The 20,824-nt window shown below is 50.1% G+C and overlaps 1 protein-coding gene across 1 annotated transcript in view; it reads left to right on the top strand.

The window, feature by feature from the left end:
• Positions 1 to 20,824, top strand: part of Cfap65 (cilia and flagella associated protein 65) — a 34,329-nt gene that overhangs the window by 11,854 nt on the left and 1,651 nt on the right. The window contains exons 12-30 of the mRNA XM_021163944.1: positions 984 to 1,121; positions 2,758 to 3,003; positions 3,887 to 4,111; positions 4,957 to 5,115; positions 5,314 to 5,464; positions 5,782 to 5,910; positions 6,904 to 7,129; positions 7,387 to 7,515; positions 12,959 to 13,135; positions 13,378 to 13,444; positions 13,593 to 13,703; positions 16,600 to 16,791; positions 16,899 to 17,057; positions 17,936 to 18,079; positions 18,351 to 18,464; positions 18,650 to 18,757; positions 19,340 to 19,384; positions 19,594 to 19,796; positions 20,226 to 20,354. Of these exons, the coding sequence (XP_021019603.1) occupies positions 984 to 1,121; positions 2,758 to 3,003; positions 3,887 to 4,111; positions 4,957 to 5,115; positions 5,314 to 5,464; positions 5,782 to 5,910; positions 6,904 to 7,129; positions 7,387 to 7,515; positions 12,959 to 13,135; positions 13,378 to 13,444; positions 13,593 to 13,703; positions 16,600 to 16,791; positions 16,899 to 17,057; positions 17,936 to 18,079; positions 18,351 to 18,464; positions 18,650 to 18,757; positions 19,340 to 19,384; positions 19,594 to 19,796; positions 20,226 to 20,354 (2,852 nt within the window). The remainder of the gene's footprint in view (positions 1 to 983; positions 1,122 to 2,757; positions 3,004 to 3,886; positions 4,112 to 4,956; positions 5,116 to 5,313; positions 5,465 to 5,781; positions 5,911 to 6,903; positions 7,130 to 7,386; positions 7,516 to 12,958; positions 13,136 to 13,377; positions 13,445 to 13,592; positions 13,704 to 16,599; positions 16,792 to 16,898; positions 17,058 to 17,935; positions 18,080 to 18,350; positions 18,465 to 18,649; positions 18,758 to 19,339; positions 19,385 to 19,593; positions 19,797 to 20,225; positions 20,355 to 20,824) is intronic.

The raw sequence follows: 20,824 nt of genomic DNA, 5'->3' as shown, positions 1-20,824 counted from the left end.
CCTCCCTCCCTTCCCCTCTCTCTTTCTTTCTTTCTTTCTTTCTTTCTTTCTTTCTTTCTTTCTTTCTTTCTTTCTTTCTTTCTTTCTTTCTTCTCTCTCTCTCTTTCTTTCTTCTCTCTCTCTTTCTTTCTTTCTTTCTTTCTTTCTTTCTTTCTTTCTTTCTTTCTTTCTTTCTTTCTTCCCTTCTTGCTTGCTTTCTTGCTTTCCTTTCTTCCAAGACAGGGCCTCACTGTGTAGCCTCAGCCAGCCTGAACTCCCTACGTAGACCACGATATGTGCCACTATGTCCACTCAGACAGAGTAGAATCTTTGACTGTTCCATTCTCATATATTAGCAGGGCTATGGGAGACAGGTAGGAATGTGATGCCAACTTCTGCTGCCCAGTTCTGAGTACAGCAGATTATGGGTTCTAGACCTGTGCTGATCCATAAGGCAGGCAGGCACCAGCCAGTCATATGTGACCAGTGAGCTCCTGAAATACAGTGGTCCAAGTAGAGAAGATGTACTGTGAGTATAAAATACACCCAAATTTCAAAGGCTGACTATGGAAATAGTGTAAAACATCTCACTAATAGCCTCTCCAGTGATTGCATGCTGAAGTGACTGGAGTCTGGAACTATTGAGTCAAATAAAATAGATTATTGATATTTCATTCTTTAAAGAATGTGGCCACTGAAACATTTAAAATTGCATTTTCAGCCAGAGTCTGTGGCTCATGTTATATTTCCATTGGCCAGCACTGTTCTGGGTTCATTCCTGTAGAACAAACCTGCTTTAGCTACCTACCCCACTCTCCTCCCTACAGAGGCTCCAGTAACAGCGGAAGGGATTTTGTACGTCCGTCCTAGGCAGTCTCCATCAAATCCTCCTTTCTAATTCCCAATATAGGATACCTCCAGCACAGGGATAGGGAGGGGCAGGGTGACTGTCTTCTAGGGTCAGTCCCTGGACTCTGAATTTCCTTGTGGGCTGTCCTCTGTAGGTCCTTCAGTGCTACAGCAATATTGAAGAGGACTGCACAGTGGTCCCGTCCTGGTGTCTGAAGGTTCGGGCTCGAGGCCATAGCTATTCCCCTGCCTTAGAGCACCACATCCCACACTATTCCCTGGATTCACCCAAGGTGAGCACGGCCCCAACCATCGTCAGAGCAAGATGAGGGAGAGACCCCAGCCTGCGCTTCCTTGTTCTCTTTCTAATGGCCTCAGTAATACATCCCCAAATCCTTTCTGGCCATCCTGGGGATTTAGGCCAGCTTGTTTGTGGATCATGTGTGTCCCCGCACAAGAACAGCCTAGAGTCTGGGTACCAGCCCTACCCTCTCCACCTGGGAACTATACTCTCCAACGCCTTCATTGGTCTTGCTCACTGGGTGCCTGCTGGTTCCCAAGCCCTAGGCTGGACCCTGGGGATGAACTAGCCCAAAGCATGAGCCCCGTCACCCTTCTGAGGGTCAGAACTCCCAGACCTCTTCCCTAGGTCCTTGAAGGTCTTGTCTGTCTTTGGAGGTAGGATGGCACAGGGCTAAAGAGTGCTTGGCCTGGGGCCAAGCCCCCAGAATCCAATTCTGCTTTTCCTTCCCAGGTTCTACCACTATGGTCAAGTTTTCACTGTTTTGTTGTTGGGAAGGTATCACTTTAGAACAGTGGCTTGCACTTCCACTCTCTCATCCCAAGTCTATGCTGCCTTGATATGCATCCCAAGGCCACCCCTCCTTAAAATAAAGCTCCCCCTGACACTCTGAGTGCCTGCACTAATGCTCTTGGCCCCTTGGCAGCTCCCTTCTGTGTGTGACCAGTGGCAGCCTGTGCTGCTTCTGCACTGAGTCACATAAACTTGTTGGTACAACTGGTTGGGAACTTGGACCAGGGGTTATAGGCTTTGCATTGTGTAGCCTGTTTAGTTTTTACCCTAGTTCTGGCCAAATCCAAAATGGCCAAGAAGTGTTTAGAAGCTGGGGCTATTGGGGCTGGCCCCCTCTGACATCTGAGTGACAATCATCTAGAAAGATGGAAGGACGCCAGACTTCTTTTTTTTTTTTTTTTTTTTTTAAATTTTATTTTATTTGAGACTTTCATACATGAGTACTGTATTTACATCATTTCCACCCCTTGCTAGCCCCCAACTTCTTCTATGTCCCCGATGCTCACTCTTTTTTTTTTTTTAAAGATTTATTTATTTATTACATGTAAGTACACTGTAGCTGTCTTCAGACACTCCAGAAGAGGGCGCCAGATCTCTTTACGGATGGTTGTGAGNTGTAAGTACACTGTAGCTGTCTTCAGACACTCCAGAAGAGGGCGCCAGATCTCTTTACGGATGGTTGTGAGCCACCATGTGGTTGCTGGGATTAGAACTCTGGACCTTCGGAAGAGCAGTCGGGTGCTCTTACCCACTGAGCCATCTCACCAGCCCCCGACGCCAGACTTCTGACCCAGGATGGCTGACTCCCTAGAGAGTAACTGGAAGACTCTGCTAAAAACTAACTTCACCCCTAACCTCCGGAGTCCTGGCTTTTCCTGGGACCTGGGACCACCACATCCCTATGTCTGAAGGCCTTTGGGGGACAGAAGTATTCTTTAGTGGTAGGCTGCGGCTGCCCTTAATCTCCAGGAATTCTTTGCTGGCTGTGCCGTATGCAGAGATCTTGGCTCTCCTTGGAGACAGCATCATCCAAACCTGGGTGGGTCCCAAACGTGTATCTAGGGACAGAGAACTGAGGAAGGACCCCTTTCCCTCTTATTCTCCCCACCTCCCAGACGTTCCCAGCAGTGTCTCCTGGAAAACCCTCCTACAGAAGTCTGTTTTTGGTCAACAAAGGCTCCATGCTCATGACCTTCAGTCTGGCCCCCAATAGCAGCTCGGACATCACTCTGAGGCCCTCCTCTGGCCTCATCGGTCCTGGAGCCCACCAGGTCTTCCTTATAAGCACATACCCCAAGGGCACCTCATGGAGGCAGCACATTTTCTACCTGAACTTCAACTTTTATCCCCAGTACCTCAAGGTAGGAGGCAGGGGGTAGAGGAACTGGGCCTTTACTGGGTCTTTAGGCCACCACGATTTGTCACTTGTGTTTTTTCAAAACCACATTTTTAGGGTCTGTGCCAACATATTGTGGGATGGGAGTGGGGAGGCATTCCTCTTAAGGAGGAATGGGAGGGAGGGAGCTCTGGGCTCCACCCCTGGCGACTCAGCTGCTTCTCAGTGAGTTGTCTGCTCCGTGGAGTTCAGGGCTAGAAAAGGGCTGCAAAGATCCCAGACTCATATCTGAAGGGAGTAGAGGGGTGTTTGCAGTCAGCCCAGGGGCAGGAATGGATGGTTAGACCCATATCTGACCCCATGAAAAACTGATACATCCTCTCTTGGTCCCTGAGGGTTCAATGTTTGTTTGTTGTTTTAAGACAACAAATCTACCAGGCAGTGGTGGCATACTCAGAAGACAGAGGCAGGTGATCCCTGTGGGTTCGAGGCCAGCCTGGTCTGTGTAGTGAGTTTCAGAGTAGCCAGGGCTACACAGGGAAACTCCTGTCTTGAAAAATCAAACCAAACAACCAAAAAAGGCAATATATCACTATATAGCCCAGACTGGTCTTAGACTCTAGGCAATCCTCCTGCCTCACCTACTCTAGTTTCCATCACACCTAGCTCTGGGTTCTTTTTAATCTGCTTTTGAGAGAAGCTGTTATGTTCAGTCTGGAAGACAGCTTTGGCTGTCTCCTCTCGTGTGAAAATCAGCACAGATAGTTCCAAAATAAAAAATAAAAAAATAAAAAATAAAAAAAACCAACCAACCAACCAACCAACCAACCAAACAAACAAACAAACAAACAAACAAACAAAGGGAAAGCCAAGAGGTCATGGCATTGTCCTTCCTTCCTCTGGCTCAGGAAGTGAGCATGCAGAGCAGAGAGGAGCCCCTGGAGCTGAAGCTGGACACCCACAAAAGCATCTTCTTCAAGCCTACCTGGGTGGGCTGTTCCTCCACCAGCAACTTCACCTTTCACAACCCCTCACGGCTGCCCCTGCAGTTTGAGTGGAGAGTCTCGCAAGAGCACCAAAAGATGCTGGCCGTCCAGCCCTCCAAGGGTATCATCCACCCTAACGAGAACCTCGTGAGTGCCTGGGCCCATTGCCAAGGGCAGATAGGAGGGTTCCTGTCACCTTTACCTGTCTTACCAGTCCTGTGGCCTGTAATGCACACCTGCCTGAGCAATCTCTAGTCACCTCCCCTAGCCTGCAAGTGGGCTTTAGTCAAACCTTCCTTACCCACAGCTTACAGGAAATTGAGGCTTAGGGGGAAGAATATTAAAAAAATCAAGACCAGGGGTGCAGAGTTGGGACTGGAGGCAACATTAGTGATGCCAGTGCCCAGGGCATGTCTAAACTTCATCATTCATGATATCCAAGCAACAAGATTGCTGGCAGGTAGTTTGAGTCAGCTGGGTATGGGCCAAATGGGTGACTCTCTTAGGAAGGGGTGAGAAAGGAGACACCCAGAGGTTCCAGGTTAATACAAAAGGGGGACCCAAACTGTCACTAAAATAACAGACGCTGTCTCCTATTCTGAGGTAGGTCAGACTCAGAGCAGTAACTACCAATACATGGTATCCATACTTACCCAGGGATTGGAAATAGGAGCCAAGGAAATTCATATGTAGAAACCCACTTGAGTCCTGGGGCCCAGCCTCTGGACACTAGGTTTCTGACCCTGGTCCAGATAGTTCACTTCTCTGAGGCTCCAGTTTCCATCATAATGAATCTTGAAAATGCCACCATGTCCCTGTCATGGAGCTGTAGGATGGAGGGGCTTCTGGAGATGAGATAATACGACGTGTGCAAAGTGGCATAAGTAGGCAGGTGCAAACGTGGTGCAAGCATTTGTAACAGGACCTTCCCCAGCCAGGAGGGGGTGTCCTGTACACATGCATGCAAGAATGAACCGTCTCTGTGACCCCAGACACTAACGTGGATCTTCAGTCCTCTGGAGGAGATCAAGTACCTGTTCCGAGTGGGGATCTGGGTCTGGGAAGCCAGACAGTCACAAAAGACCAAACCCCAAGCCACCGTGCACTACAGGATTCGGCTGGTGGGCATGGGTGTTACTGGATGCCTCTCTGTGAGTAGAAGCCCTGTTGGGGGAGGAGCCAGGACCCAGGAGGGAGGGAAAGTTGTGCCAGCCCTAAGAAGGCAGGCAACAAGGTAGAGGACAAGATACGGATCCTTGCACACCACCTCAGATCTGCTTCTCCTTGGGGGATGGTTGGAAGACTAGGGGTTGGGGGCACCCCCAGAAGCTAGCTGGCTATGATCTCAGGCAAAGCCAGTGGAGCTGGACTTCGGGAACGTACTGGTGAACAGCCAGGAAGTCAAGCCTTTGGTGCTCTTGAATGACGGCAACTGCACCCTCTATTACCGCCTGGTCCTGGAGCAGCACAGGCCCAAGGGCCTCCACAGTGACCCCTGTGGTACTGAGACCTGGTCTGGGTCTGGGGCCAGGGAGGGGTGTGTGCATGTGTCTGTCTGTCTGTCTGTCTGTCTGTGCTTAAGATAGATGGCCCATACATACTATGGGTCAGACAAGACAGCTGAAAAACCTAGCATTTCTACTTTTAAACTGTGGCAAATGCTGGTGACCTCGAGAGGCATGGTTCTTTCTGCCCCGGCCTGCTCTGCCATCAGGGAGTGCTGTGGTGACCTAGGGGAGGGTTTACCTGAGGAGGGCACCTCTGTCCAGATACCACTGATGACCCCTGCATTACCATCTCCCTCACCCCCACCCCAGCTCTAGAATTCGACCACTCGGAAGGGACCATGCCGCCTCATTCCCAGGATACCATCTACCTAACTGCCCGTCCAAAAGTCCGTTCCCAATATTCCTGGACCATTAGCTACTGTCTCCTGTCCCAAAGAGGTCCGTAGGCTCTCGGTATAGAGTCAGTGCCAAGATGGGGAGATGGGAGGAGATGAACTGTGAGATACAGAGCCAGAGGCATGCTAACTTCTAGACAAGCTGACAGTCAGTGAGAGCAGGGTGGCCTGTGCCTTCAGGATCTGATTGATGGGTGTGACTGTGTCTGCCCACGTGATGTCTACATACGTGTCCCTGAGCTGTGGGAACGTGAGAGTTAGCGAATGTGCTGTCAGAGTCACAGGCATATCCTCAATGAAGCTTTAGCTCTCTCCTCCACGAGATGGAGTCGCCGCTTCCCCCCCCCCCGGCCCCCCGTGCCAGTGTCAGGATTGAGTCGGACTCTCCCACACTTACCGGCCATGTGGGACTAGCTAGTTATTTCACCTAAACATGCCTCAGCTTCTCCACCAATGAAAGGGAGATGGTCACAGACTACAGGCCACACACACACACACACACACACACACACACACATGAATAGCATATGCAACCATAGCGATGGACATTGAAAGCAAGACTCTAAGTGAAAGAAGCCAGTCAGAAAAAGCCAAGCAACCAAGTGTCTGAAACATTCAGAAAAGATAAAATACACAGGTGGAGAATAGATTAATGATCGCTGGGCAGTGGGGGATGGGTAGATGGGGGAGCGTTCACTAGTTACTGAGTTTTGGGGAGGGAGACAATGGAAACTTTCTAAAATTAGCATTGGTGGTCTCGTGTGTCTGTGAATGTATAAGGCCTATTGAACTGTGTGTGTTAAGGAACAGTTTTTACAGTCTATGAATCATGCTACATTGCAATGAGTTTGAAAATAGTGGTGTAAGTTAAATGCCAGGATCTACGTTAAGATAGGACAGTGCCCAGCACATAGAAAGTCTTAGACAGGAGCTGGCTGCCATTGGAAATACGCTCAAGATTGAAGCCGAGCCACTGTTTGTGAGCAGGGCTCTGTGCCTAACCCCACGGGAGCTGAGCTCTCTGCTCTCCCAACAGCCCCTCCCCTCGACAGCATGGATGGCAAAAGGAAGGTGCTGTGCCACGTGTCCCTGGAAGCTGCGTATCCTTTACTCTCCGTCCTGGATATCTGCTCCATGGGTAGCACCGAGGGCATCACTCGCAAGCACCTGTGGCACCTCTTCTCCCTGGACACCCTCAATAGTTACTTGGCACGTGACCCGACTGCCAAGGAGCTCACCTACAAGGTGCCCACTCGGCACAGGTAAGCTAGGTTTGGGGCCAGGGCAACACGGGAGGCTCACAAACCACCCACTGACACCCCAACACCAGGCCTTTCCCAAGAAGCTGAGTCGGGCAGGGGAGGATGTCTCAAAATTCTTAGAGGAAGACAAGGATTGATGTTATCTCACTCACCCTGAGTTCCACATCTTTCACTTTGTGCCTGAGGATGGGCACCCAAGGTTAGAGTCCTGAGTTGTCTCCAGCTCCTGCACTGAGCCGTTTCTCCACTTCACACAGCATGAGCCGTACACCCCCCATCTTCACTCCTCTGAAGCTGGACTTCAATTTTGGAGCAGCGCCACACAATGCCCCGCCCTCAGTGGTACTCCTTGTACTGAAGAACTGTGGGCTGGTGCCCTTGGACTGGTATGGCTATGCAGAAAGGGGGATGCTACAGGGGTCTGGGGACAGAGCCCTAAAGGCCAAGAGTCCCAGGGAAGAGCCATTTCCTGGGTCTTCCTGGGAAACCCACACGTGGTCTGCGGGCAGGTCTCACTGACTGGGTAAGAAGGCTGGGAGGAGACTGTGATTGTCCACAGCACTCAGGAGATGTGATTGGCTGCAGCGAGGCTCTGGGCAGGATGCAATTCCTGGAACCTGGTCACAGCTATATCAGACCCAGGGTCTGAATGCTACAGACTCAGGCACTGTTTCTCTAGTTTTCAATTTTTTTTTAAAAAAGGTTTATTGGTGGGATGGGAAGGGAACCTGGAGAAGGGGGTAGAGACAGAGAAAAGAGGGAGACGGAGAAGGAGCAAGAAGAGAAAGAAAGTGGGGGGAAAAGGGGAAGATTCCAGCCCTGTCCTGGGACATGTAGGGAAGAGGGGAGGATGGAGAGAAGTGGGGGCAGCTTTCAATTCTTGATCTGTACAGTAAGACCTCTCCTGTTAAAAAGACAGGGTCTAAGGGTCAAGGGACTAAGAGCCCAGGCAAAGCCACATAGCTCACATGGCTGTTAGAAGCAGAGGTAGGTTCAAATCCAGGTGTACCAGCTCCAGAAAGTCTGCCTATACTAGTCAGACAGCAAGAAGGCTTTAAGTTGCTTCTGCATATCAGGGCGGTCTAGGCACCACCCCTCGCTGCTTGCAGACAGATTGCAGTCCAAGGGCAGGGGTCAAATGGTGGCAAGTGTAGGTTATCATGGAGGGCCGACTTGTGCTGCCGCAGAGGAGCCTACCACTGGAGGGCGCGCTGAGCAAAGAGGCTGCGCTGCTGGAGAGTGAGCGGAAGCCGGCCACAAAACAGTCACTCACCTCACAGGTCACAGGAAGCCAGGCTTAAGGCCCTGGACCTGTCAAGCCTGTCCATTGTTCTGTTATCCTGCCCTCTCATCGGAGCCCAGAACGCATGCCCAGCAAGCCGCCCGTTTCCGTGCCAGTCTTGTTCGAGTTTCCGGTGTGAACACGGGTAGCTTTCTTAGTAAATGTCTGCTTGCGAACTTTTAAGTTCTGGTTGACTAATGAGTATAAAAGAAGGCAGAGAACAGGTCAAGGCCCACCCTGACTGGTGGGTGCTGGGAGAGAGAGAGAGAGAGAGAGAGAGAGAGAGAGAGAGAGAGAGAGAGAGTGGGAAGGGAGGAGAGAGAGGAAGGAAAGAGAGGAGAGAGGAGAGGAGGAAGGGAGGAGAGAGGAGAGGAGGAAGGGAGGAGGGGAGGGGGAGAGAGGGGAGGAGGAGGGGAGGGGGAGGGGAGGGGGAGGAGAAGGGAGGAGCGGATACAAGGATACAAGGATAGAAGCAGGGGTATTTGTGGTGGGAACTTGCTAGCCTGGGCAGGTGGAGGACATTTCAGGAGTATAGGGTGAAGAAAGGACTCTACACTGACAGTAGACAAGGTTACCCCAAGCTCTGACATTTCTCTGCTGAGTTCATAAAGAGCAGATGGAGCCAGGACAAGTGGTGTAAGGAGAGTTAGGAGTTGGGCTTGAGATAGCAGTGGGCAGGATGAAGGGTAATCCTGAATCTGGGAGGTGGATCAGAGAGCCATGAAGCTCCCTTCTCCCCTCAACCCTTCTCCTCCCGACACCTCTGCTGGGTTTGACCCTAGGGTATGGTTGCATAGCACCTTGCATTCAAGGGGACAGCCTCAAAGACATCAAATATACTGTTGAATACCATTTGTTCACTAATGTGCTTTTTATTTCATTGGCTACATTTGTCCCGGGCTCTCCCCAAAAGCAAGCTGGGGGTTGATCCTCAGAATAGAAATATGGACCAGGCCAATCCCTGTCCTCCCGATGCAACAGGAACCCAGGATAGAGCAGCCTCCTAGGACAAGGTAGTGTCCTGGGAGGGAGGACGGTGTGACACTCACAGGGTTATTGAACACTTTTGGCAGATTAATGGTGAGATCAGAAAAGACTTTCTGGAGGGCTGGCTGTGTGGTGTTTCAGTACTAGAGTGCTTGCCTGGCATATGCAGAGCCCTGGGTTCAATCCCTAACATGGTTAGAAGGAAAAGGAGGAGGAAGAAGAGGGGGGGAGGAAGAGGAAAAATTTTTGAAGAACACAAGAAAATGGAGGCCTCAAATACATCTGGAGGTACCGGCAAGAGCAGGGCACAAAGAGCCTAGAATCTTCCTCCAGAGAGTTTGAGCTTGTTAAGGGACCTATGACATTTGAGCTGCAGAGGGGACAAAGGCTCGGTTAACATCCACGACCTTTCACTCTGATCTCCAGGGGATGGTGGTTCAGGAAGGCACTATTGTCCTCCAGATTATGGGGCAAGCATGCATAATTTCACCAGGAGACCAGTCGAGTAATTGTGTGTAAAGGAGATGCAGAAACTTCCCAGAGGATCCTGAAATAGCAAAAGCTCCCACTCGGCCACTGGCCAGCATTTCCCCACATAGCAGGGGAGACACAGCGCTCACCTGCAGGAGGCCAATCCCCATGTAGCTGATGGGGGAAGAGCCCAACCCCCGCCACTGCTGAGGTGGCCATAGCTTGGGAGTGTGCCCCACTCTCAGCACTTGCACCACACACTGACAGCTTTGCAGAGTGAGTCCCTTTAGGATGTGTGCCATGAAGGAAAAATGTACATAGTAGAGTACATATAGATCTAGTACATTCCTTTTATCAGTTACATGATATTCTGCAATAGAAAGGGATTTAAGTGATTAGGCCACTCCTTTCTTGGAAGATTTTGTTCCCAATAAAATGAACAAAAAAAAAATAGTTTTTTTTTTGTTTTTTGTTTTTTTGTTTGTTTGTCACCACAAAGAAAGTTTAGTATATGGATGTATATACAGATAAAAGTCTTCGGGGCTGAGGAGATGGTTCGATGGGTGCAGAAGTTTGTGTGACAATGGCCCCCTAGGCTTTAGAGCCTGGCACCATTTTAGGAGGTGTGGCCTTATTGGCATATGTGTGGCCTTGCTGGAGGAAGGGAGTCACTGTGGAGGTGACTTCACTTTGAAGTCTCATATGCTCAAGCTAGGCCATAGTGGGGCAGTCACTAGTGCTGCCTGCAGATCTTAGGTGTAGATCTCTCAGCTCCTTCTCCAGCACGCTGCCATGCTTCTCACCGTGACGATAGTGATGTTTTCCTTTATAAGAGTTGTCGTGGTCATGGTGTCTCTTCACGGGAATGGAAACCCTAACTATTCAGTGGGTGAAAGGTTTGATTCACAAGCATGAGATCCTGAGCCTGGAGTCCCCAGAACCTGTTAAGGCCAGCCACAGTAGCACATGTCTGCAGTCCCAATGTTGCTGTGGCAAGGTGGGAAGTGGAGACAGAACAGTCATTCCCAGGATCTTGTGGGCCAGCTAGTCTGACAGCCACAGTGGTAAAAAAACCCCGTCTCACACAAGGTGGAAGGCAAGGGCTGACACCCGGAGCTGCCCTCTGACCACATGCATGCTGTGTCACCTCTGCGGCCGTGCTCACATATGTGTGCACATACATGACATACACACATACACAACAAGTTTTTTTTTTTTTTTAGATGCTTAGCATGTGTATTTTCATGACTGCATGTTAATCATACAGGCAGATTCCTGAAAGTAGGTTTTCCAGGCCAAAGGACACGTATGTGTTTTATCTTAGCAGATGCTGCCCAGTTCTTCCCAAAAGCCAGCGGGACTTCCCTCTCCCTCTGTGTGTGATATTGTCTGCTCTTTCCGAACTGTATGCATCTATTTTTCAAATTTCCTGTATGAGAGGAACAAAGACAGACCCCCTGTGAGTTTGAGGTGCTGTTCCCCGACTCCCGTGAGGCTTATTGGCTCCTTTGCCTTCCATTTCTGGGTGTCCCGTCTTCGGTCCCTGACCCTGTTTGCTGCTGGGACCAGTCCCCCCACCCCCACCCATCTCTCTAAGAGGGTGTTCTATCGAATGGGGGACTTGGGACCCCTCCTCTCTTATTTTAGTTTTGCAAGCTGATAGGGGACAATATATACTTTTCTACAGCGTGAGGCCTTGTGAGGGAGCTCTTCCCACTCCTGCTTGCTTCAAGGTCACCGGCCCTCTGGGTACCTGTTCTCCACCCTGGGTTCAACACCCTCCTTCTCAGGGGCCCCTGGGTGACCCTGCCAGCCAGCATTCCCAGGATTTGCAAATGGCCCCCTCCTGAGAGCTTATGAAAGAAAGATGAGTGGCCAGCCCTAAGTGACTCACACATAAAAGTGACACCCTTGGCTCCTGGTGTCTAAAACGAGAGTCCCGGTCTTCTGTTTTCTTTATTATTTCTGGGTGTTCCTGTGTCTTTGGTTAGTTTTTGTTTGTTTCTTTAAAGACAGTGTCTTAGTCATTGTTCTTTTGCTGTGGTGAAACATCAAGTCCAAAACAGCTATTATAAAAGGAAGCCCTTAATTGGGTACTTGATTACAGTTTTAGAGGGTTAGTCCATGATCATCATGGCGGGGAGCAGATGGACATGATGGTGAAGAAGTAGCTAAGAGCTCACCTCCTGACCTGCTGCCAGCAGGCAGGGAAGGAGTGAAACTGGGCCTGGCATGAGCTTTGGAAACCTTAAAACCCACCTCCAGGGACATAGCTCCTCCACATGGCCACACCCCTCCAACATGGCCACGCCTCTTAATCCTTCCCAAACCATTCCACTAACTCAGGATCAAGCATTCAAACATATGATAGGGGGCTGGAGAGATGGCTCAGTGGTTAAAAGCGCTAACTGCATTTCCAAAGGTCATGAGTTCAAATCCCAGCAACCACATGATGGCTCACAACCATCCGTAATGGGATCTGATGCCCTCTTCTGGGATGGCTGAAGACAGCTACAGTGTACTTACATATAATAAATAAATAAATCTTCAAAAACACAAAACAAAACCTGCAGGCGTGGTGGTGCACGCCTTTAATCCCAGCACTCAGGAGGCAGCGGGAGGCAGAGGCAGTCAGATTTCTGAGTTCGAGGCCAGCCTGGTCTACAGAGTGAGTTCCAGGACAGCCAGCACTATACAGAGAAACCCTGTCTCGAAAACAAAAAAACAAAACAAAAAAACAAAAACAAACAAACAAAAACATATGAGGGGTCATTCTCATTCAAACGACCACACAGGGTCTCATTGTTTAACCTTGGCTAGTCTGGAACTCACTATACAGCCCGAGTTGACCTTCACTTTCAGCTGTCCTCCTGTCCAGCCACCCGAGTACTACTATTACAGGTATGAGCCACCATGCTGGCTATTCCTAGGTTTGGGGACATTTTTGAAAGGAGAATGTCTGTAGCTATAATTGCTCACCAGAACATGGGTCAAAGAACAGGAGAAGTGGTGAAGGCCCCCCTGTCTGCCTGTCTTTCCATCTAACCTATCCTTTGCTTGGCTTCACTCCTCTTGTTTGCCTTCTCCAGGGCTTTCCTCTTTCCAAGTGACCAGCAGCTGGACCTGGATCTGTGGATAGAGCAGGAAGACCTCAACAGCAATGAGCTCCACCAAATGCGTGCAGAGGACAATTGCCTCTTCTCCATCAACCCCAAGACTGGGAGCTTGAACCCTGGGCAGGAGCAGATGGTAGAGTTCACATACAGGTGCTCCTGTGCCCCCTACCATGCCCTTCCTCCCAAGAGGTCCCTAGCCCTTGACTTTTCTCTGTATGACTCTGGGGTACCCTAGACACCCCCCCCCCGGGGATCCATGTCCCTCAGGGAAAGTCCATGTCATTTCTGCCTCATTCAAACTCAGAGGTGGTTGTCCGACTCAAAGCCACACTTGTTTTCCCACTCCATGAAGATTCCAGAACTCACTGTCTAACTTGTCTCCTCCCTTGAAGACACCTGTTTGTTGGCACCGATCGCCTTTCTGTGCTCTTCAAGGTGTCCCATGGACGGGAGATCCTGGTGAGTCCTCACACCCTAGTCCTGCTGGACTAGGACATCCAAGAGAGAAGCTAGGAGTGGTGCCCCCTAGGACTCTGGGGCCCATATCACCATTGGGTATGCCCATTCTCAAAGGGCAGCACACCACCCACGGGCTCTTTATCTACAGCTACAGTTCATCGGCGTGACGGTGAAGCTGGAGCAGAAGTATGTGCACTTCACCTCTACCATCCACCAGTTCATTCCTGTCCCCATCGGGGACACACTGCCCCCACGCCAGGTCAGTGCTCTGCATAAGCCCATCACTGAGAGGCCTAAGTATTGATCCCTGTGTGTCTGTGTCAGTCCTTACAGGTTGGCAGACACTGCCCCACATGGGACAACTGAGGAGATGGAAGGACAAAGTCTTCCGGTACTAAAGCCCTTTGCCACACTCCATTCCCATGCAGAAGTATTCCCCCCATCAGCGCAATGTTCTTCCAACTTCTTGACCACCAGCCACACTTATAATATATTGGATATCATTTGTGCTTCACTCTGGTGTTTATATATACACTCAACTAGACTTACTGTGAATATGTACTTAGGCTTTTACATACAAAGTACACAGTATCTCTTTTATTTTATCCTGTCCTGTGTTCTACATGCTAGCTATGACCCTCTCGGTTCATCTAGATCTGTTTGCCAAGAGGTCTCGGCCACAGTTTGGAAATCATTGCACTCAGAGAAGCTCATCAGGACGGGCGCGGAGGATGGGACTGGGGATCTTTAGAAGTTGCACACTCTTCTTTCTTTTGTGTGTATGTGTGTACATAATCATGTACACATGTGTATATGTGTATGTATGTGTGTATGCGTATGAATGTTTGTGGGTGGGTAGGTGTGTGCATGTTGGTGTGCACATGTGTATGTGTTTGTATATATGCATATATGTACTTGTTTGTGTGTATATTTATGTACATGCTTGGTTAGGTCAAGCTGGTCATCAACTTTTTAAAAAAAATTATCCTTGAGCCGATCTGTGAGCTCCAGGAAGAGATTGACTGAGGAGAATATACCCACATTAATCTGGCCTCCACACGTATGTGCAAACGTGTGTACATGCACACACATGTGTGAGTGTGTGTGTGTGAGAGAGAAGGGGGGTAGAGAGAGGGTTATTACAGTTCTGAGGACTGGGAGGTCCAAGATGAAGTCCAGGCAAAGACCATGATTTGGTGGTATCTGGTACACGCTTGCACTCTTGGCTCATACACCACGTCTTCTCCATGTGTGTTCATGCAGCAGAGAAGACAAACGGGTTTCCTTAGGCCTTTTTATTTGATTTTGACAATTACTGGGGGTCACCCCTAATCTGCTTTCTAACTGCTGGTCTGGCTGCCTCCCCCCACCCCCAACAGAGTTCCCCAGATACTTGTTTCTCCCAGCCATGTATATGGAACATTGCCTCCCATGGTGCTCCGTCTCCTCCTCCCCTCTCTCTCCTCCTCGTCTATCTCTCCTCCCCCTCTCTCTCCTCCTCTTTTCTCCTCCCCTCTCTCCTCCTCTCCTCCTCTTCTCTCTCCTCCTCCTCTCTCTCTCCTCCTCTTTCTCTCCTCCTCTCTCTCCTCCTCCCCTCTTTCCTCTTCCTCTCTCTCCTCCTCTCTCTCTTCCTCTCTCCTCATCCTCCTCTCCTCCTCTTCTCTCTCCTCCTCTCTCTCTCCTCCTCCTCTATCTCTCCTCCCCCTCTCTCTCCTCCTCTCTCCTCCTCCCCTCTCTCCTCCTCTCCTCCTCTTCTCTCTCCTCCTCCTCTCTCTCTCCTCCTCTCTTTCCTCCCCTCTCCTCCTCTTTTCTTCCCCACCCCCAACCAGGTAATTCAAAATCCACCTACCTCTAACTCCTCCAGTAATTGGCTGTAGTCATTTTTTTAACTGAAATTAAGTTTAGATTACCTTAGTTTTAAATTAAGGAACAAGGTTCACACAACAAAAGTTGGTAAACTGTGAGGACTCACTACAATCCATAGCAACAGGCCAGACCTCCACAGCATCCATTTGCAGCTGAGCACCCCACAAGACACTTATTTTCCACTCTCTGATCAGTTGTGAATTTCTGAGTGAACCATCCATTGTGTAAAGAAGTTTCTCAGATGAGGTTTGAGAACAGTGCTAATTTATGGTTGTGGAGATGCAAAGTTAGAGGGCAGTTTGATGTCATTTAGCAGACTAACAGTAGCAAGGTCACCTCTGGGACGTGTAGGATCTCCAACCGTGGGTTCTAGACCATGCACCAGGCATACATTTGATCCTGTGGAAAGGGGCCTTAAATCTAATCAGAAAGAATTTGGTTGGCCCTGGGACATTCAAGTCATTATTACGGCTGTGGACACATTTTTGCCTGCTGGTTATTACTGTAGTTTGCAGTTCACAGTTGAGCAAGAGAGTTGATTCCCCCCCCGCCCGCCCCAGCAGCCTACATCACAACTCCCCAAACGATGAGAGCTAGCCAGCAAGGAGGGAGCCTCCAATTAGTACCAACTTGATTGTATTAGGTTTCAACCTTTGAAACTGGGTACAGAGTAGCTACAGACATTCACCCTACAGCACCAGACCTGGAGATCAATGTGATGGGCCAGGCCAAGGAAAAGGGACGGTCCAGGACCAACCCCAGGGGAATTCTGTGTTCCTCTCTGGTTTTAGTATTCTTAGTTCTGCAAAGAAGTGTCAGACCAGAGCAGCTCTGGTTTTTTTCCAAGACATCTTTTGGAGTCATCTTCAGTTCTTCAGAGCCCTTCTATACTCCCCTTAAACAGAATTTATTCTAATAACAGATGAGGGACGTGACAGCGTCTCCATGGTGAACTAGATTGAAAGCCTTAGATGACAAAGGGTCTGGATGGTGTATAGGCATATGTGGACAATTTCCCCAAACCCCAGTGGGAAGGGTACTTACCCTAGGGTCTTTTATAAACTTGACAAGAGCAAACAAAGCAAGCTGCTGTTTGACAGAGTTGCTGACTATCCTAAAGGGTTACAGGCAGAATATCCATGTTCTGAGCCACAGGGGAAAACGATTGGGTGGGGCCAGGGGCTCGGAGACCTTCAGATTTATTGTGGGGATAACTTACCCTCCCAAAAGAACAGAGTCCTAGTCTATCTGCTCTACAATCAAATATCTCCCCATCCCTACCCTTGCAGATTTACGAGCTGTACAATGGAGGCTCGGTACCTGTGACATACGAGGTCCAGGTCAGCGTTCTGTCAAAGGTTCAAGAAAAAAATTTTGACCATCCTATTTTCTGCTGCCTGAACCCCAAAGGGGACATCCATCCAGGTACTACTGCTCGGATCCTGTGGATCTTCTCACCCATCGAGGCCAAGACCTACACGGTGAGCAGTGGCCTAAGACGGTATTGGGGGTGGCTGGAGTTGGAGCTGTGACTTCCTTGCTGCTTTCTGATTTCACCAGTTCCTTTCCCACCTCTGTGACTTCCCAGGTGGAGGTACCCATACACATCATTGGATGGAACTCAGCAGTCGTCTGCTTCCAAGGAGTAGGATATGACCCCTGTGTCATGGGTGACACCGCCCCTTTCCACAGCATCTCTTCGTGGGACAGCAGTTCCATATCCTCTAGGTTGATGGTTCCTGGGCAGGTGGGAGAAAGGGAGCAGGGGAAGCCAGAGGCAATGAAGGGCCTTAGAGTCAAGGGTGGCCAGTGCCAAGGGCTAGCGAAGGCATGGAGCAAAGGAGATAGGTTAAGGGGGTAGAGAGACAAGGCCTTGAATTAGTCTGGCTCCAGCTTCAGAGAGCACCAGCTCTGTAAGAGGCTTGCCCTGTCACCTAATGCCCAGTATAACTGCTTGGGACACTGAAGTGGAAATCCACCCATATCAGGTGCCTTGATCCCAGCTTTTTCTGTGAGTATAGGACTGAGGGATATTGCAAGATTTATAAAGAAATCATCCTATTCTAGGTACTGTCTTCATATAGAACAGTCCTCTCCTGGGTTCAAGTAGATTTTGTTCAAGATATCAGTGGTCACCAATACTACCTTTAGTCCATACATTTCTTATTGTCAGGAGGCCTGGTCCAGTCACCTAGCCGTCCATCTATTCAGCTACTCAGATATGCACTTTCCCATAAGCCCATTGAATCACACATCCCTTACTAATCTATGCATCCATCTATACCGCCATCTATCCATGGGCCCACGAACAACCACTATACTACATACTTTTCCACTAGACCCGTAATTCAGGATGAACAAATCACAGAAGGCTTTGGGGTGAGGTTTTAGGGAGCTATCTTAGCTCTGACTGAATGTGAGAAGAATTTGGAAATGCTGCTTGTGCCCCCTGAACCTTAGCAACACACCCAACACAAGAAAATAACTAGGCCTACAGTAGAGGGCCAATGTGAGGGTCGGATGCGTGGAAATCTAGCATAATAATTGTCCAGTTGGAACCAGTTGTGCTTCTATGGCTTCCTTTTCATGACCCCAAAGCTGATGCTATGTTGTCTTCGCCAACAGGATGTCTTCCTGTCCCAGTCTCACATCTCCCTGGGAAACATCCCTGTGCAGAGCAAGTGTAGCCGCCTGTTCTTTCTCAACAACATCTCCAAGAACGAGACAATTGTCTTCACCTGGAAGCCACGGTCCTTAGACTGTGGAGAGGTGAGAGTCCACATCTGCTCCCAGAATCAGAACTTAGGGCAAGGCTCCAGCCTCATTCTGTACAGCCCCATCTCACCCCATCAGATCCTGTCCCACCCAGCCCAGCCTATCCTAGTACATCTTGTCTTGCCCTATCTTACTTCATACTGTCCTCTCCAATCCAATACCACCCTTCCCTGTACTATCCCACCCCATCCCATCCCATCGCATCTTGAACCACCTTGCCGCATCCTTCCTCCCAAATCCACAGACTCTTTCCCTAAATCACCAGGTAACTGTGAGTCCCATGGAAGGAGAAGTGGCTCCTGAAGAGGGAGCCCCAATCCTAGTGACCCTGAAGGCCTCGGTTCATGCCAGTTTCTACAGCATAGACTTGATATGCAAGGTAAGGATAGCTACAGAGAAACACTTGGGGCCGAGACACAGCTCCCAATTAATGGAACAGAGGAGGATTCTGAGGTCTGCAAACCCTTAGAGAAAGGCAGGAGCCAGTCCTTGGAAAGGGCTCAAGGTGAGCTACCGCTGAGACCCTGCAGACCTAGGCCCTCTCTCATTTTGTGCTGGGCCCAGGTATACCAGCGGGAACTCATGCAGCAGTATCACAAGGAGCTACAGGAATGGAATGAAGAGAAGGCTCGACAGGAGGTGGAGTTCACCATCACAGATCGGAAAGTAAAGGTGAGGAAGGCCTACTGGACCTCACATTCCCAGATCCCACTGGCCGTATCAGAGGAGATAGAGGTGATGCACTGGGGTAGCTTTCCGTGTGAAACTGGCCAACCTGCCCTGAGAGATTAGATTCTGCTCACCACCACCTGCCAACATTCACAGTTTTATCCCTCGGTTTTGCCTGCGGCCACCACGCAGAACTCTCAAAAAAATAAATAACTAAAAGAAGACTCCGCAGCCCCTGAAGCTTGGGCTGTCTGTGATACTGATCACACAGGGGCTGCTTTCCAGCTGCCCTCAGAACGCAGGCGGCTTCCTTGTCTCTCTGATCCCAAAGACCCAGGGTCCCAAGGGGAAGCAGCTTTGAGGCCAGCCTCCCCATGTTTGACCACATTTTCCTCTCTATCCTTCACTTGACTGAGCAGGTTTTCCTTGTCTCTTCCCAAGCGGCCCTTACCTAGGGAAGGTTCTAGAAGAGAGTAGCACTGGGATGTGGGCAAAACCAAGAGGGGAACGCAAGGTCTGGTTATTTAGCGAGATGGAAGTGGACTTGGCTGGGGCCGTCATATCCTAAGCTGGACTCTCTTACAGAGGAGAGCATACTGTGCGGCCCATGAACCCCCAAAGAAGTACAAGGTGAGCCGGAAAGCCCCCCGGCCATTCTGGGGATAACTGAAAAGGTTCTGGCTTGTCCCCAGAGATATCCCCAAGCCCTGAGCCAGCCTCCTAGCAGGGAGGGAAGAAGGGACCCCGAGGCAAGTCCACAACCCTAAAGAGCTAGGCCGGGGGACCCACTGACAATGGGATTATAGCTCCCTACCACCCATGCCTCCGTCTTCCCAAAGACGCTGCCTCCTATCACAAACCAACCGCCTCTCAACCGGCCTGCTACCTGGAACCTGAAATTGGCAAAGAAGGAGACATCATGGCCGTGCCCTCAACCCCCTGTGCCAGGCCTGCTGTGTCTAGGCCTCACCGCAAGGGCCCATGCCACAGACTACTACCTGGCCAACTTCTTCTCTGAGTTCCCCTGCCACTTCCTGTACCGGTGAACATCTGGGGAAGCGTGGGCCACCTTCCTTTTGTCTTAGTCCTCTCTCTCTCTCTGTAGAGCAGCAGATGTCCACAATCAGCCTTTAGGAAGGGTTGAAGCAAGAACAGGGCTGATGAGAGTCATTGGGCTCTGTGGGCCCACATGATCCCATTACTGCTTTGGTCCTTTGGAAGAGAGTAATAGAGGGACCCACCAAGGCTTCCCGCTGTCTCCTTTTGGCAACTTGGAGCCTCTGGGTCCTGCTCTCAACTTAAGGGTTGGGTGTGGCTCTCTGAGTACAGTAACTACATCCTGTTCAGACTGTGAGTGTACCTGGCCTATCTATGTCCTTATGACTGGGCAGCTACCAGCATGTCTTGTACCCCCATTGCTACAGCCTAGTAGTTTTCCAAGTCCACTCAGGATATCAATGGTCTACCCCAGGGAGCTGCCAAAGAAGAAATCCTCCAAGGAAGAGCCAAAATCTTTTGAAGAAGAACTCCCTGACAAAAGGGGTCCTGTTTCTAGGCAGAAGCAGCAGCTTCTGGTGGACTGCCTCACCAGCATCATCCGGTACCCACTGCTCCATGCACCTTCCTTCTCGCCCTCTCATCTCTCTAGCTATGCTAGCCCAAGCTTCAGAAGGCCTGACACTTCTCTGGGGGGGGGGCGGGAGGGAGAATTCCTTTGCAAGATCCCTTGGCTGGGAGACACTTGGGACAGACCAGGTCTACTAGAGCTAGCTAGGTGGGCCTTCAGCCTGAATCCTGGTTCTATCACTTTCTGTGGCAGGCTTGAAGATGTCTACAGGAGACCTGCCCTTTGTCTGGGTCATTCTGGCTTGCTGGCTCTGCCTGCATCCCATCCTGTTCACCTCTAAAATGCCACAGGGCTCAGAGATGCCTTGTTCCCAGGGCTCTACTCCCTGACTTAGCACTTGATAGCAAAAACAGTAGCCAGAACTGTCTCCCATGGGCAACAGTAGCCAGAACTGTCTCCCATGGGCAACAGTAGCCAGAACTGTCTCCCATGGGCAACAGTAG

The sequence above is a fragment of the Mus caroli genome, chromosome 1, assembly GCF_900094665.2.
Source record: "Mus caroli chromosome 1, CAROLI_EIJ_v1.1, whole genome shotgun sequence".
Taxonomy (NCBI): Eukaryota; Metazoa; Chordata; class Mammalia; order Rodentia; family Muridae; genus Mus; species Mus caroli.
The sequence above is the reverse complement of the archived record's forward strand: the minus strand, read 5'-3'. Positions and strand labels throughout refer to the sequence as shown.